This window comes from Schistocerca americana, chromosome 5 (genome assembly GCF_021461395.2).
Source record: "Schistocerca americana isolate TAMUIC-IGC-003095 chromosome 5, iqSchAmer2.1, whole genome shotgun sequence".
Lineage (NCBI taxonomy): Eukaryota > Metazoa > Arthropoda > Insecta > Orthoptera > Acrididae > Schistocerca > Schistocerca americana.
Genome location: NC_060123.1, coordinates 504,185,196 through 504,203,822, shown reverse-complemented (window position 1 = coordinate 504,203,822; position 18,627 = coordinate 504,185,196). Strand labels below are relative to the sequence as shown.

General features: G+C 39.3%; 1 protein-coding gene across 3 annotated transcripts in view; it reads left to right on the top strand.

Annotated features, from left to right (window-relative positions):
* The window catches only part of LOC124615943 (bromodomain-containing protein 7), a 116,545-nt gene that overhangs the window by 24,754 nt on the left and 73,164 nt on the right, over positions 1-18,627 (top strand). For all 3 annotated transcript variants that reach the window (XM_047144142.1, XM_047144139.1, XM_047144141.1), the window contains 2 exons: positions 2,987-3,167; positions 4,083-4,342. In XM_047144142.1, coding sequence (XP_047000098.1) covers positions 2,987-3,167; positions 4,083-4,342 — 441 coding nt within the window. The remainder of the gene's footprint in view (positions 1-2,986; positions 3,168-4,082; positions 4,343-18,627) is intronic.

Genomic DNA, 18,627 nt, shown 5'->3' with positions numbered 1-18,627 from the left:
TACACCTAGATGCTATAAAATCACATAACTGTGCGTGGTTGGAAATGCTTTCCTGGTGCGATAGCGATGACACAAAACAAAAGAAGGGAAGTACGAACAGGGTGAGAAAACATGTTTATTATGCTTAGTACAGGTAAAATGGTGGGACAGCTTTGGCTGGTGTAAGCAGTAGATGGTGATATGTACACTGCAGTGTCAGATGACACAGCACATTTATGGCTGTTGGGACTGCATTCATCGTGAAACTTTATTTTGCCTGCCAACAGAGTGAAAGTAGGATGGCATGTTACATGGATGTGGAGCTCACTGATATGAATCTGGAATATAGGACTGCCAATTGCAGTGAGTGAGGTGCACTGTGGCTGTATGTCCAGTGTTACCCCATGAGGCAAACTCCCTTCCATACTTTCTTTCCATGCTTGCATAGGAGATAGTACGGAAGGGGATCATTCAGCGAGGGGACACAACAGTGTGAGTGAACAGTAACAATGGTAGCAATGAGGAGATTATGCTGGGGGTAGTGCAGAACAATCCCAGTCCCAGTAAGCGAGCTATCGCCAGATGTGTTGAGATTTCCCCCAGCAGTGTCATGCAGATCCTGCTTGACAGTTCCATGCACCCCTGTCACTCCCAGAATGTGCAGTTAATGGACAAAGACAGTCAGTTTTGTTCCACAGTAGCCTTTGCATGGCTATATTCACAATCTGCACAACAGATCCCCATTTTGCAGCCACCATTTTGTTCTCTGATGAGTCGGTTCTCTTATGGGAGGGAATGTTCATCTTTTGTAACACCTGTGTGTGCTCAGAGGAAAACCCGCATGCAACAAGAACACTTGCAGCTCAGAGATGGTTTTCAGTTAATGTATGGCCACATTGTTGGACTGTACTTGCTGCCCCAACATTTAACAGGTGCAGCCTATCTCGACTTTCTTCAGCAAGTACTGCCGCAGCTATTGGTTGAAGCGCATGTACCTGCTGCAATGTGTTCTGCCATATGGTTTCAGCATCATGCCCCTTCCCCCCTTTCACGTTACAACCTTTGATGTATGTACCTGAATACAACTTATTGACAACATTGAATTGGGCGGGGTGACCCAGGGCTTGCCCAGCGACATTACCTTCTCTTGACTACTTTCTCTGGTGATAGGTCAGGACACTTATGTACAGAACACCTGTTAATAATGCTGAGAAACTAATTGCATACATCAGGAAATAGGCAAAGAGTGCTGCAGATCTGATAAATGATGTGGGGTGCCAGTAATTAAGAACAAAGACTGTTTTATTGACATCTTTTGACAAAACAACAGTGAGTAACTTTCGCTTCCGGGTGCCAAAACTTTTGTTGATTGCCACCTACATACAAGAAATGAACATTGTGACAGAATAAGTAAAGTTGGAGACCATGGGGAAAGATTTAGGTGTTTGTTTTTCCCACATATTATTTGAGAGTGGACCGATAAAGAAATAGTCTGAAAGTGGTTCTATTAACACTCTGCCAAACAATAAAGCATTAATAATATTATGAAAAGGAAAGTTGCTACTCACCATACAGCAGAGATGCTGAGTCACACACACACACACACACACACACACACACACACACGACCGCAGTCTCAGGCAACTGATGCCACACTCAGTTGCCTTAGACTGCAGTTGTGTGTGTGAATTGCTTTTGCGTGTGTGTGCGTGTGTGTGTGTGATCTATTTTTGATGAAGATCTTACTGGTGGAAAGCTTTATTTGTGACAGTCTTTATGTTGTGCCTATCTGCGAATTAGCATCTTCACTATAAGTGATTGGCAACTTCCCTTTTCATAATATTGTTACATTCCATCCTGGATTTCCATTGTTTGACTTAAGTGTTAATTTTACAGTTATCCTGAAGATGATATACACAATATAAAATCCCTATAAAATCCCGTCTGAGGCCTGTGATCATTTTTTATGTTAATAATTTGCAACCAGTGCTGTACAATCACAATAAAGACATGAGATGCTCAATTGACTCTTTTTATTAGAACCTGTTACGCTTTTCGGGACTACACTCATCTTCAGACAACACAAACTTCAACTCCTTCCTAACTTTTACTTTGAGTTATCAAGGCTGTATGCCTTGTTGGTTAGGAAGGAGTTGAAGTTTGTGATGTCTGAAGGTGGGTGTAATCTTGCAATGCGGAACTTGTTCTAATAAAAGAGTCCATTGAACATCTCATGACTTTATTGTGATTGTACAGCATTGGTTGCCAATTATTATCCTGAAGATATAGAAGAAGAACCTGTGGCTTTTCCCAGTTGTTTGGAATCCTTCAATTCTGCACTAACATATGAGAAACTGGTGGTAGAAGGAGTCTGTTTCTTTTGTGTAAGAAGTATAAAATTGTACAGGCTTCTGTTAGATACAGTTTGCTTTGCCATGTTGAGCAGTTTTAATTGACTTTCTGCTCTGCAGTAAATTATCTTGATATCCATCATTTTGATATGCATACATTGATCTTCCACACTGTAACAATTTCAGATCCTTCTCTGTGTCTATTTCACTTACGATCAATGTGGTACCACGTAGATGACTTTGACCTGCCTTTCTTTCTTTCCAGATCAGTAGACAAAATTTAACTTCAAATTCATGAATGCCTGTCACATTATTCTAACATTCCTTCTGGCTTTGGCTATTGTTAATATTATACTATTCTAGAAATTGTGTACCATCAGGTGATAGATACTAGTATTCTAGTACTTAACAGCAGGTACAGATAAAGAAAGGAAAACCTGCAGTCAAGTTTTTAAATTTGACAACTTGACATGACATCTCATACGTGACCATCAATTGATTCTCACATACAAATTTTGTTGAGAATATTATCGTTATTGTCTCAGTTTTCAGTGATTTATCATTATTGTAAGCTATCAGTTATGATGGTATATGTTGGCCATCAAATTTCTCATTTCATTGTGTTTAATTGTAAATGAATTAATTTATGTCCATAGGAGAAACGTAAAAGACCCCGTGATGAGTCTAGTCAAGAGGATGTCAGTATGGGTGAGGAGTCTCTTTCAGAACCTCCATCAAATAAGAGGACGTTATTGGAAGGCAATGTACCTATTCCAAAATCCATTGGTGAAGTTCAACATTCAGGTCAGGGGTTGGGAAGTGAGCAATCTGGACAAGGTACTAATGAAAAAAATGCAATATTATTCTATTATTCAGCACTACTTACAGTTTTCCATTATGGTATTGAGAAATGCAAAAATTCAAATGTGTTTTCTAGTTTTTTTTAATTGTGGGTGAAAGTATTTTTCAAATTTTTGGATAGGCATTGCTTGAAATTTGGTTGTTAGACCTTCATATTGTGCTTTATGATGCTCACCGAGCTGTTATTTCTGAGATTACCTTTGACATTCACTGGTGTAGGACTGACACATTGGGTTAGCAACTTTAAATTTTAAGTCTAAGGTAAATTCCGAGTAATTTTTTTTACATGCAGTGATCATTGAACATAAAATGTCAAACATGAGCCAGTACAAAATCTCTACAGTCCCTTTCATGTTAAGCACCAGAAGGCACTATAATGGAACAGAAAATGGGTAGGAAATGTAATAGATTGGAGTAAAAGTTATTCAGAGTGGCGCGTGTGTGTGTGTGTGTGTGTGTGTGTGTGTGTGTGTGTCTGTGTGTGTGTGTGTGTGGAGGGAGGGGGGAGGGGCATATAACATATAAATTTATTATGAAAACATTCTTCCCATTTGATATCTTCCCCTACAGTATTTTAATTTGTACACTTTACCTTCAGCTTGATACAGAGTAACTAGAGGATTTTCAAAGGTTCGGGATTCTATATTTTCAAAAGACTCATTCCACATCATTTCGATAAAAGAGTCATTCAAAAGATCTAAGGAACATATAACTAAGAAACTAACTAAGGAGTAAACAGTGTTTAATGTACTGTGGGTATTTTATTTACTAGAAACTTCTGGTGTTTCAGGTAGTCTTTTATTTTCCTTATGGAAGTTGCCTTTAAAAAAGCCTTTGCAAGTAGTTGGCTGTCAAAGCTAAAAATTGGTTATGTCATTTTTCTATTTCCAGTTAGGATACAGACACCCGCTGTGTCCCGGGAACCCAGATCTTGCGTTCTGCGACAGAGGCAGGAGAGAAGTGCATTACAGAAGTTACTCGATTATCTGCTTAAAGGCCTTGAGAAGAGAGATCCTCAACAGTTTTTTGCATGGCCTGTCACAGATCATATTGCTCCTGGTTATTCCCAGATAATTCAGAATCCAATGGATTTCAGTACAATGAAACAGAAAATAGATGACAATCTATACTCTACACTTCATGAGTTCATCGTAAGTATTCTTTTTTAAATGCAGCAGTTATTCACATAAAAACATTATGTGCTAATTACTAATTGTGTAAATTTTCTTTGGTCCTGGATCCACAGTTGTTACTATTTTTTTTTTTTTTTATTTTTTTTTTTAATGGTCTGTTGATGTGCTAAGCTGCTCTGAATTAAAGAAACATTATAATTATATGGTAGTTTAAAAAAATAATAGATTTAAAAATCAGCAGAGATTTTACAGAACTTAATTCATATAGCAGAAGATGCATCAGATTTGTTGCTGCAGTAAAACCTGACTTAACAAACCCACTTTTAGCGAAATCTGTTTAACAAATATTGCTATTGGTCCTGGCAAAACTTCCATAAGAGCAATGCCGTTCCTCCTTGCTTTTAACGAACCCCACTTCGAGAAAAAGTCTGCATTTAAGGAATAAACAAGAAACATTGTGTAGATTAAAATCCAGTTTTACGCAGTTCCCGACATAACGGAGGTTTCTTTCAGTTTCACACAGACTGTATGCTTTGTTGTGTTTTGTTGTGCAGTAAATAGTAATTGATTCAGTCAGTCAAAATGTACTGAGATTATAGTCAGTAACTCTACTTCCCTTGCAGCAGTGCCGGCAGGTGCATTGAACGAATCAGAAATAGATTGCTGCTCAGTCTAGTATGCAACCTGTGGCGTGTGATCTGATGTCACTGTAACTCAGCATATGAACTGCAAAAACTTTTTTATTGAAACATCAAAGTTATTAATTGTACATTTATGGAGTTATGGCCTGCGAACATAGAAAGCTTACAATTCTGCAAAAGCTGACAATTGCTTGCACTCTCAATGGTAGTCGTAACCCAAAACTTCTTGACATGCAAAAGAAAAAGAATTTAGCGCCGCCTATGTGTGCAGCTTACTCAAAAACAAAGAAGCATTCTTAACTGTTGAAACAAAGTATTCCTGTTTATCCGTCAAGAAGAACATTCATATGTATGCATTTGATGATATTTAAAATATTCTGTTAAAGTGATTTCAAGGAATGAGACATGGCAGCATTCCTAGAAGCATAAACACACTGAAAGAGAAAACTAATGAAATTGCCCTTAACATCGGTGTTGAAAATTTCAGTACATTGAATGGCTGGTTGTATCATTTTACGAAACATCATTGTAGTAACTCACATGTTATTACACCACCTCCACTACAGCCATGGCACTCGTCTCGTTCAAGTAGTGCACCATTCAGCTGCTCCAGACATTTGCACCAGATGCCGCTGACCGTGGACAGTACCTCAGTCACCTGCAGCAGGAAGCTGGTGGTCCCTGGCAGGCAAATACTCTAAATATCGTCTTGCACCAGTCTTCGCCAGTCTCCTTTGTACAAGTCACTAAAGAATTACGTACTGTCTTTGTTATGCTGTCACACCATGACTCAAATAAAGATCGTTGTGGTCTAATTCAGAAGACAATAAGAAACCAAGAGTCGACAAGTAGAATTGTGTGTGCTCAACTTCAGTGACTGTTTTTTCTTGTAACTTCTGTATGGAACTTGTCTGTCAATATGTTCTCAACTAGCAACAACTTATTATGACAACTTTGGAAAAAAATGGGCTACGTTGTCCGTTCAGGATCCACTGTCTCCGGTGAGTCCACTGCCATTTCTGCCGTACAACAACTGCTAAAGATTGGGAAGCCTATGGAAAACAGCTCCACCAGCATTGAATTCCTTCTCGCATGTATCAGTTATTGTGACATTTGGGACCCTTGCAGGAATGGCCACAATTTTCTGTGATGAAATGTGTAATTTGTTGTCTTCGTATCTTCGTAAATGCATCCGTGTTATTGCCATTCGCGTAGAGCCTTCCCAGTGCCACTAGCAACATCAGTCATATTGACCTTGGGTGGAAGAGCTGCGGGGTCTAAGCCGTTAAGTGTCGCTTTATTGCTAAAAACTATAGAATCTTATGCTGACTGACTCCATGGTTCACACCACAACCATCCATCTCATACCTGACAAGGAAGTTCATCAGAGGTCCCTTCAATGCAAAGATATGTCCTTGGATGAATTGTTAAACATTACTCAAAGACTTGAGGTCACCCACACAGATGTTCACCAAATTGAGGTCACCTGCGCAGCGGGTCACCAAATTGAAGCATGGAGGAATGTCGCCATCATCATAGTGAACCACCATGGCAAATAGCAACAGGCTTGCCAAATGAAGAGGAAGTAAATGCCATGCAAACCAGGAAACCTGATCGCGGTGGACAAACCTGGTGGCAGACACAACGACAAGGACAACATGCAGCACTTCCATTCTGCCCCTCTTGCTTTGTGCAGCATGAGAGATCAGCATGCCCAGGCAGTGGGCAACATGTCACAGGTATCACAAAAAAGGCCACATTGAGTCAGTTTGTCATTCTCAGCTTTCCTCTAAACAAATGGACATGGACATTCATTCTGTTTCAGTTTCGTCCATAGGTCAGAATAAGCCTTTTATTGAAGTGTGTGTACTGCATAAAATATTATCATTGCAAGTGGTCATCAAACCAGCTGTTTAACTCCTCAGCTCTCAAACATGCACGTGACTGGGCTCCCCATCGTTGGCTCCTGTCAACTGCTGTCTGGTAAACTACAGTAAACAGCATGTTCCTGTCCTTGGTTAATTTACGGATGCAACAGCTTACAAATCTGTTGTCCGTCCTATCACATATTTGGGTGTTAATCACCTGCATACTGAGAATTTGTTTGTAATAGATGCTTTTGTTGATTTGTAATTTTCTATTACTAATTCTAACCTCTTGTGTTGATTCAAATTCCTTATCAAGCCATGGATTCATCGTGTTCTGAATTTTCGGATTTGTTTCCTGAGGGTTTAGGGCTTGCGACCAATTTCACGGCACATATCACACTTAAACCTTTAGCTCGGCCACATTTTTTCAATGCGCAGGTCAGATCCGACTTTGTGGCAACTTTAAAGTTACCATAAATGTTCAGTTTGTTGACGACACATACACTCTGCGTCAACTTGGTGAGTTACTTGTGAAATTGGCCAGGTGCTAATTCCTTTCCGAGGTTGACTTGTCTTACCTGATTGTTCCCTTAGGATGACGCCTCAGAACAAATGCTTGTTGCGATCGTGCCTTTTGGTCCTTATCAGTATTAGTGTTTAATGTTTGGGGTGACTAGTGCCTGGCTATATTACATAGCTTTTTAGAATGATTTGTGGCTGATGTTCTGTGCTGCATTAACTGTCATCACGATGTTGTTGTCACTGGTACTGTAACAGTAAAACACTTATGAAACCTGTGTCCTCTCGTACACCACAAGGCTTAAGTGTAATCTTAGTAAGTCACAGTGTTTTTCAACTCTCTATTGAGTATCTCGATTACAAACTTTCCCAGCAGGGTGTTCAATCCCTGGAACAGTTTTGCCTCGTCCATTCAATTTGTGGGAATGGCAGTCATTTCTTGGTAAGGCAGTTTACTATCACTGGTTTCTCATGGGTGCAGCCACTCTGGTGTCATTCGTGTGGGTATAAGTGGCCATACACAGCCCTTACAATTCATCGTCTTACAAGAGTGTAGTCATGACATCATTCTCGGATGGGACTTTTTGAAAGCTTCTCAGGTTTGTGGTCACTCGAAGATTCTGCTAGATGAGATGAGATACTGTAGACAGGAAGATGCCCATCCGAGTGTGTGGAGGCTATGTGTGCTGGATGAAGTGATCATTCCTGCAATCAGCGCTAGAAAGGTAACTGTCACGTGCCATACTATGCATCAACCCATGGATCTTGTACTGGAATGTAAGAGAAGCATACCACTGAAGAATAACTTGGTCATCCCAGCCTCTTCTGTCTCATTTAAGAACAGATTCACTGAATTGTGGATAGTTAACTGTCGCTGAGAACTGCAGATCCTTCCAAGACGCACGTGCGTAGCAAACATTGAGCCGTTAATTGAAGAACAGCTGAGCATCATAGAAAACTCCCATGCCGAGTCTGTGGATTCAATTAACATTACCACTATGAGACAAGATCTTCTAGCTTGACTATCACCAGATCTCATTAAGGAACAACAGAAGAAGCTACTTGCCATTCTTCAAGAGTTTATAAGCTCTCTGCACATGTAATGAGAGAAAATATGGAGAAAGGAGGAGTTGCCATATATGTCAAAAGTTATCATTGTGCAAAAAGTATAGAAACAAAAAAGTTTTGTGTAGAGAAACATATAGAAGCATGTGCCTGTGAGCTTAAATTAAATAAAGGCACATTTATAATTGTAACTGTATATAGGTCCCCATCAGGAAATTTTCATCTATTTCTGAAAAATTTGGACTCCTTGTTGTGCTATCTGTCAGACAGGGGGAAGCAAATTATTATTTGTGGGGACTTCAATGTAGATTCTCTGAAAGAGGGTAATAGGAAAAATGACCTTGAAGTATTACTCGGTTCTTTCAATTTGACACCCGTTATTGATTTTCCTACTCGGGTGGTAAAGGATAGCAGCTCACTGATAGATAACTTCTTTATAGACCAAGATAAGTTTAACCAGATAAATGCTCAGCCTGTTGAAAATGGTCTTTCTGATCATGGTGCACAGCTAGTTACAATATATGACATAGCTCCATTCAGCAATACTAAACAGTCCTCCAAAGTAGTACGTTCAGTCAACGATTTAACAATTGCAAATTTCAGGGAAAGCCTACAGCAGTTAGACTGGGATGAGGTGTACCGTGAACCTGATGCCAATTTAAAATATAATTTATTTCATGACATTTTTGTAAATGCATTTGAAAACTGCTTCCCCAAGAAAATAGTTAAATATGCTCGTAAGAAACCTTGTAACAAACCATGGCTTACTAAGGGTATAAAAATATCTTGTAACCGGAAAAGGGAAATGTATCTGACAGCAAGAAAGAGTAGTGACCCAGAAACTATCAAAAATTATAAAAACTACTGTGTTATATTAAGAAAAGTTATTAAAAAATCCAGGAGTATGTGTATCATGTCTGAAATCAGCAACTCTGATAATAAAATTAAAACAATTTGGAATATTATTAAAAGAGAAACAGGTCAACCAAGAGCAGAGGAAGACAGTATTACCATCAAATTGAATGAAAACTTTACGAACAAAAAGTCAGAAGTTGAAAATATTTTTAATAATCATTTTCTAAATGTTGTGGATATAGTAGGATCCAGGTGTTCATTAGAAGATGCTAGGCTGTTAATGGAAGAGGCCATACCTATGCAATTTGATACAATTGAAATCTCACCCACTTCTCCCTCTGAAATTAGGAAAATAATAAACTTGCTTAAAAGCAAAAACTCACATGGAATTGATGGCATTTCCAGCAAAATACTAAAAGCTTGTTCTCAACAGATAAGTAAGATTCTCAGCCACCTGTGTAAGAGCTCTCTGGAACAGGGCATTTTCCCTGATAGACTGAAATATGCTATTGTTATACCTTTGCATAAAAAGGGGGATAGATCTGATGTCAACAATTACCGTCCAATCTCCCTTCTAACAGCTTTATCCAAAATTTTTGAGAAAGTAATCTATTCAAGAGTAGCTTCACATATCTGTAAAAATGAAGTACTAACAAAATGTCAGTTTGGTTTCCAGAAAGGTTTTTCAACAGAAAATGCCATATATGCTTTCACCAGTCAAATTTTGAATGATCTGAATAACCGAACACCACCCATTGGGATTTTTTGTGATCTCTCAAAGGCTTTTGATTGTGTAAATCATGAAATTCTGCTAGACAAGCTCAAGTATTGTGGCATGAGTGGGACAGTGCACAAATGGTTTAATTCGTACCTAACTGGAAGAGTGCAGAAAGTTGAAATAAGTAGTTCTCGTAACATGCAAAGATCAGCACATTCCTCAAACTGGGGAACTATCAAGAATGGGGTTCCACAAGGGTCAGTCTTGGGTCCTTTGTTGTTCTTATTATATATTAATGACTTGCCATTCTATATTCACGAAGAGGCAAAGTTAGTTCTCTTCGCTGATGATACAAGTATAGTAATCACACCTGAGAAACAAGAATTAACTGATGAAATTGTCAATACTGTCTTTCAGAAAATTACTAAGTGGTTCCTTGTAAACGGACTCTCACTGAATTCTGATAAGACACAGTACATACAGTTCCGTACAGTGAATGGTATGACACCATTAATAAATATAGACCTTAATCAGAAACATATAGCTAAGGTAGAATATTCCAAATTTTTAGGTATGTCCATTGATGAGAGATTAAATTGGAAGAAACACATTGATGATCTGCTGAAACGTTTGAGTTCAGCTACTTATGCAATAAGGGTCATTGCAAATTTTGGTGATAAACATCTTAGTAAATTAGCTTACTACGCCTATTTTCACTCTTGCTTTCATATGGCATCATATTTTGGGGTAATTCATCACTGAGGAATAAAGTATTTATTGCATAAAAGCGTGTAATCAGAATAATAGCTGGAGTCCACCCAAGATCATCCTGCAGACATTTATTTAAGGATCTAGGGATATTCACAGTAACTTCTCAGTATATATACTCTCTTATGAAATTTGTTATTAACAACCAAACCCAATTCAAAAGTAATAGCAGTGTGCATAACTACAATACTAGGAGAAAGGACGATCTTCACTATTCAAGATTAAATCTAACTTTGGCACAGAAAGGGGTGAATTATACTGGCACTAAAGTCTTTGGTCACTTACCAAATAGTATCAAAAGTCTGACAGATAACCAACAAGTATTTAAGAAGAAATTAAAAGAATTTCTGAATGACAACTCCTTCTACTCCATAGAGGAATTTTTAGATATAAATTAAGAAAAAAAAAAAATATATTAAAAAAAATAAAAATAAAAAATAAAGAAAAACAAAAAAACAAAAAAATAAAGTTGTTATATTAACTTAAGTATGTTGTTAAATTAACCTAATTATGTCATGTATTGGAAAATTCGACTCGTTCCACATCATTACGAAATATCGTATTCATGATCTATGGAACTAGTATTAATCTAATCTAATCTAATCTAATCTCCAAATGCTTCAATCCATAGGTGAAGAGCAAATTAGACAAACTGATGGTGAAGCACCGGATTAGCACTGGAGACCATCAACCAATAAGCCAGAGAGTTTTTTGTGTGTCAGCAACAGAGCGTTGAATAATTCATGACGAAGTAGAGAAAATGATAAAGAATGACATCATTCACCCTATGCAGAGCCCATGGTCCTCACCAGTGGTCCTTGTCAGGAAGAAGGATGACAGTTGGTGCTTTTGCGTTGATTACAGGAAACTTAACAAGGCAACTATAAAGAACATTTACCCTCTTCCACGAATTGACGATAGGTTTTACATATTGCCCATTAGCCACCTTCAGCAGAGATGTTTTGTTGTTGACGAATATGGTTTTCTGCAGCTGGCGACGGTACTTCTCCAAAATGACTGAATATGATGCTCCAGAGTCCACAAGAGCTTGGGCTGGTCAGCCATCCATGAGATCGACGTAGCTTCCTATCATTTTTGTAGTGATTGACGGCAGAGGATTTTTCTCTTCGGCTGCCTCACCTCCAAGGAAGGTCGCACCCTTTAGTTTTCCAGGTTGTGTCAGTTAGTTGATCGGCTGGAGCGTCTAAACGGCGCTGGAGACCTTGATCGGCGTGTTGGGGAGCGTCTTCTCCTGTGGCTAGCTTGCGGCGATGTTGACCTACGTTGCCCTCCACCCACATCTTCTTGTTCATTTCCGTCGGCTAAGATCAATCTGCTGCCTTCTTGCGCGGGTGTTATCAAATATCCGCTGCCTTTCTCGGCAATAGCATACCACATGTCTCGGTCGTCTGCAGTGGAAACATACTGGTTGGTTATTCTGGGTACTCCAGATGTCAGTCTTCCTTGGTGCCCAAATAGGTTCCTAATGCAGCATTGTAGGAACCCTTTGTTGGGCACTGACATCTCAAGGCAGTCCACCATACCAGTGCCTCTTCTGTTGGCATAGCCGTTCACTGTGGGCAGCATGCTGCCCACACCATGCCCACCCACCTTCCTGATTTGATCTCCTGCTGGCTGTCTAGCCACTTATGGACACCTTCTACACCAATAAGGGCACCTCCTCCACTGACTCGGCACTGGCTTTCCTGCTGCCCCTTGCCGACCCCTTCGACATTGTCTCTGGGCATCGCAGCTCCTAGCCTCTGCAACCATATCTAACGCCACCACGTCCAGTGCGTATAAGGAGGGAGAGTCCTCTGCCTGCTCTCCAGGAGGGAAAGGAAGACATGCATCACACACACTAATGCTGCTCCTAAAGCACATTCACGTGGTGGGGAGCTGTTCATGTCCAGGACAATAGCATACAACACCGTGGACATATCAACCATCAGAGCATTGCAGAAGAGCCAGCATATGGGCACTCTTCCCCTCAAGGAGGGAGGAGTGTAGTCTCATACATTACTACACCTCTGCCACTACGGGTGTGGCGCACGCCTCATTCAAGTAGCTCAATGTTCAGCAGCTTCAGGCATTCCATCGGAGGTTGCCGACCATGGACAGCGCCTCATTCACCTGCAGCTGGAAGACAGTGGTCCCTCGCAGGGGGATACCATTTACATTGTCTTGTACCAGATCTGGCCTGTCTCCATTGTACAAGTTACTAAAGGATTAGGTTCTGTCTTTGTTATGCTGTCACACCGTGACTCAAAGGTTGTTAGTTTCTTATAGCGATGTTTCTTATTGTGTATGGAGTTAGAATAGGCATAATATGTCATTTCAAACTGTAAGAGGAAACGTAAGGCTGTGCTCTTAGAAAGTGTAAACTACTGGAAGAACATTGCATCACCATAACTGATACAGGATTACTAGCCCAGAGACATTTTCAATTTTGGTGAAACTGATGTCTTTTTATAATTTACTTCCTGCAAAATCATATTCCATGAAGAGAGAAAAATGCCACAGAGATTTAAAAAAAAGGGTAAAGTAAATAAGACGACACTGTTGTGTGTTAATAATGATGGAAGTGAAAGTTTCCCTCAACTAATAATAGGAAATTTTAAAATTCCCACGTGTTTGAAAAACATAAAAACCTAGTTTGCACTTACAACAGCAGTGCCTGGATGATGTCATAAACCTTTACGATATTTTTCAAGCATTTAAATGCCAAAATGGGTGTAGCAGGCATGAAACTTCTTTCTTATTGCCTGATGCTTTGTGCATCCCAAGGAAACCTATCTGAATGTAAATGTTGAGTTCCTTCCTCCGAACTGCACAAATTATGTGCAGTAATTGGAATTGGGCATAAAATACTCTATTGAAGCCAAATACATAGTAGCAGTGCAGTTAGGCAGATGTCAATTTTATACACTATGTGATCAAAAGTATTCGGACACCTGGCTGAAAAGGACTTAAAATTTCGTGGCACCCTCCATCGGTAATGCTGGAATTCAGTATGGCCCAACCATAGCCTTGATGACAGCTTCCACTCTCAATCAGGTGCTGGAAGGTTTCTTAGGGAATGGCAGCCCATTCTTAACTGTGTGCTGCACTGAGGAGAGGTATCAATGTCGGTCGGTGAGGCCTGGCTCGAAGTCGGCGTTCCGAAACATCCCAAATATGTTCTATAGGATTCAGGTCAGGACTGTGTCCAGGTCAGTCCATTACAGGGATGTTATTGTCGTGTAACCGCTCCACCACAGGCTGTGCATTATGAACAATTGCTCGATCATGTTGAAAGATGCAGTCGCCATCCCCGAATTGCTTTTCAATGGTGGGAAGCAAGAAGATGCTTAATACCTCAATGTAGACTTGTACTGTGATTAGTGCCACACAAAACAACATGGGGAGCAAGCCCCTTCCATGAAAAACACGACCACATCATAAGACAACTGCCTCTGAATTTTACTGTTGGCACTATACACACTAGCAGATGACGTTTACCGGGCATTCGCCATACCCATACCCTGCCATCGGATCACCACATTGCGTACTGTGATTCGTCACTCCACACTACGTTTTTCCACTGTTCAGTTGTCCAATATTTACGCTCCTTACATCAAAAGAGGTGTCATTTGGCATTTATTAGCATGATGTGTGGCTTATGAGCAAAAGCTTGACCTTCAGTCCAAGTTTTCTAAGCTTCCACTTAACTGTCATAGTACTTGCAGTGGATCCTGATGCAGTTTGGAATTCTTGTGTGATGGTCTGGATAGAAGTCTTGCATATTACACATTACGACCCTCTTCAACTGTCAGTGGTCTCTGTCAGTCACCAGATGAGGTCGGCCTGTACGCTTCTGTGCTGCTCATGTCCCTTCACATTTCCACTTCACTATCACATCGGACACAGTGGACCTAGGGATGTTCAGGAGTGTGTAAATCTCGGATACAGACTTATGACACAAGTGACACCCAATCACCTGACCACGTTTGAAGTCTGTGAGTTCCACGGAGTGCCCCATTCTGCTCCCTCACGATATCTAATGACTACTGAGGTCACTGATATGGAGTACCTAGCAGTAGGTGGCAGCACAATGCACCTGATATGAAAAACGAATGGTTTTGGGGGTGTCCAGATACTTTTGATCACATAGTGTAGCTTGAGAAGAATGAAATGATGAGACTTAGCTATCTACAGGCTATGTATGTATTTGTTGCTGCCTGGAATTCTGTGACACAACAGACTGTATTACAAACACTGTATCACGAAGACTGGCTGTGGTGCGTCAGTTGGTGTTGGAGATGCCACTGTTTCAGAAGATGAGTGAAGGAGGCTCTCTATTACTTCTAAAAATACGACATTCCAGAACTTCATTGTGATGATAACATCGTGAATTCGTACACAAGGTTATACGAAATCGTTGTGAAGAACATTGAAGTTCTAATTTATATCAACCAACTTCTTTCACTAAAGTATGCTCGAAGAACGAAACAAATGATCCTTCTTGAATTTTTTTAAATAACTGAGGGATCTGTTCTAATGTGAAGATTATGTGTTTATGTATTTAAATTTGTAGCACAGCATATTGATAATTTTGTAATGACATCACCTAAATGTACTTGAATTATGGTTCTGGTCACTCCTTCCATGTACTCTGTCAAAGCCCCCAATTTAATTTCCCCCTGTTCCGATCCAATCTTATGATTTTTTCCCCCTTCACAGAAGTATGTGACATCAATATGTTTTTGTTACATTGTGAAATACAATGAAATCATTGTCAAAAGAAATAAACAATTCAAATATTGTTTTGATAGGTTTTATCTTTTATCATTACAAATTTTATATAATTCACAATAACTGAAAATGAAAAATGTAAATTTTACCATTTCAAGTTTTGCTTTGGTTTTTGGTTTTATATGTGGGGAGAACCAGTTTATACTGCAAGATGATATTTGTCAGAAAAACATTGAAAGCATAAAAATTTGGAGCACAAGTAACGTGCAAAATGCCGTAGTCACATCTTTAGTGTGAAAAATTTGGAGCACAAGTAACGTGCAAAATGCCGTAGTCATATCTTTAGTGTGAATATCTTTAGGAAAAGCAATCTTGTTAAGTTGCTAATTACATTGCGATCTGCTGTTAATTTTGTGGCGAAACACACATATCAAAGTAGATCCTTGAAATCTGAAACCAGCAGCTGATTATGGATCAAGGCCCGTATTTTAATTATATTCTTCAACTTGTGATTTCCTGTTGCTGTGCATTGAGAATCCGGTACTTCTGCAGTCAGGATTTGTAGTTCTTTGCCTGTCTGTAAAAGTATATGTTGCAGAGTTGACAGGACGGCATACGCTTTGGTGAAGTTACTTTTAATGAACAATCTATTTCTTTCAGTTTCAACTGCTGTTAGATTTGTATTGTTTTGAAGTGTGTTTTTTCTGTCAGTAATGCCATTGTATTTAAAATATTGATGCCATGTATTTGCACAAAAACAAAGTAAAAAAACACGAGATAGGATTTGAACACAGGGCGCAAAAATTCAGTACTGCAATCTTAGCCACTGCACTATAAGCTCGCTCCTTTCTTTTTTCTGCATGCTTTGATCGTCATTTACTTGGAACTATTGTGTGTTGGCACCTAAGGCAAAATGGGTACCCCATTATTTTCTACATCCTTTTATTCTGCAAATTTTCTACTTTATCAGAGAGCTACCTTCCTCATGTAAGTATTCATTGTCCTCTACTGAAATAGAAAATAGTGGCCCATCGAAAAAAGTCAGGTGCAGTCATGATGATGAAAGTATGTTTTGGTTGTAATTGGTGCAGCCTTGCTTTCTTCCACTCCTCATTGAAGAATTCAAGTAAATTAAACCAGGAAATAACCTGTACACCCCATGCTAACTGTGTAGATCAATAAATTGTCTTTCCAGTGTATTTTAGTTGCATCAAAAATTGAACTGGCTGTTAAAAGAAACTTTATGTGAAGAAAACAATTATCATTACTTCAGATATGTACGTACAGACTTCAGAAAGTAAGTTACAGTTCACTCCACACTAAGACCATTGTGCAAGAACAGTAATGTATTGTTAGAAGAGAGTACTTTTTCAGGCTTCCTGCAGAGACAGTTGTCCTGTGATATTGATGACAACTGGAAACATATTCCAAAATTAAGCACATGGGATAATAAGATTTCAAATTTCTAAATTGCACATAGAGTCACTGTTAAATTCTGGTGGTATATGGATCAAATGCAGTGTGTGTTCAGCCGTAGCGGAATGGTGCCTACAGTTTGGCCAAGGACGCACAGATGTGGGACATGCTGGTTGGAAACTCAAGATCGTGCACCATGTGATTTCCATCCTTTCAGCAAGTTGAAAGAACATATGGGAGGGAAAGTGCTTTTCCAACAATGGGGATGTTCACACAGCAGTTCTTGAATTGCTTTGTGACCAAGGAGCAGATTTCTATCGTCGAGGTATTGAACAGTTGTAGAATGCTCTGATCATTGTTTACAGAGACTTCATGACTTTATTGAAAAATAGTGATATGTATGTGTGTCACTTTGACATATAGTGCAGTATTCAACAAAAGTTATTTGACTCACCATAACAATGTGTAACTTAATCTTTGAAATCCCCACGTAGTGTACTTTTAATTAACTGAAAATTCTCAATTACAGTATAACTCAACTCTTTCAGTCCCGGAATTAATGTTTTCCTACCGTTCACAACATTTTTTTATCAGTCCCGTCAAATTTCCTATGCCCACAGTGTTAATTTGCACCTGATTTTTTGTTGACACATTTATAATTTTCCTGCAGTTTATGCATTACGAAAAAATGTTTGCGGAGAAGAAAATTAAGCTGGCATGATGTTGGCTGTCCAGTAGCATTTATTTACAAATATTACATGGTTAAGTTTCTTGACACCAGGGCACTCTACTCAGTGGATTTGAACCGGTAAAGGTGTAAAAGTTGGAACAATTCATGCCGTATCTCCCACCGTTTCCAAGCTCTACTTGGTGTGGTGGCTGATATGAGTAGCTAGGTTCATTTGAATGAAGATATCATGAAAAATCACAACCATTTCCTAACTATCTCTACTGCGCAAACGCAGTTTCGTGATTGTTGTGATCATCATGACACCTTTGTCGAACCATATTTAGCGTGTTTCGGCGTATGGCCACTTGGAGCACTAATTGACAGCGTCATTCAGTTTTCGTTGATCAAATGTTTTTAGTTTAAACACAGTGTCAGTTACATATTTAATTCATGCTGAGCAAAACGTGTTTCCAGAATTTATTCTCGTTGTCAAGTGCTATATTTACATATGTTTTTTTTTTGTGATGTTACACAAACAAACAATGTGAGTGCTAATTTGCGTGTATGTGTAGTTTTGTACATAATAGATGAGGCACAGTACTTGATAACTTCAAAAAGATGACTGCAGTTCAAGAGACGCAGAATAACACATATTCAGCCACCATACAAAATATTTATTTTACACATTTTCCCATGTTTTACACCATTTTTTTGAAGTCCCTTGAAAAGTGTAAAAGTGAGGTTTCACTGTATATATACGGACGAGCCAAAACAATATTATCTCAGCCCAACATGGGATTGAATGCACCTGGTGGCATTGTGGGAACTTGGACAGTAAGGGAAGTATGTGTAAGGAGAGCAGATATTAATGGGCAATCATTCTAGTGACAATACAGGCCACTGACATACGCGCCTTGAGCAGCAGGTGGTTTGTTTTCAGTTGTTTCTGTTAGTTTCAAAGTGTTTGTGACCTGCCCTTCAACCTGAGGAGAAGTGTGGTGCCAACTCATTTGGGCTAAATTGTATCATCCCTCAGTCTGTATCCCAAT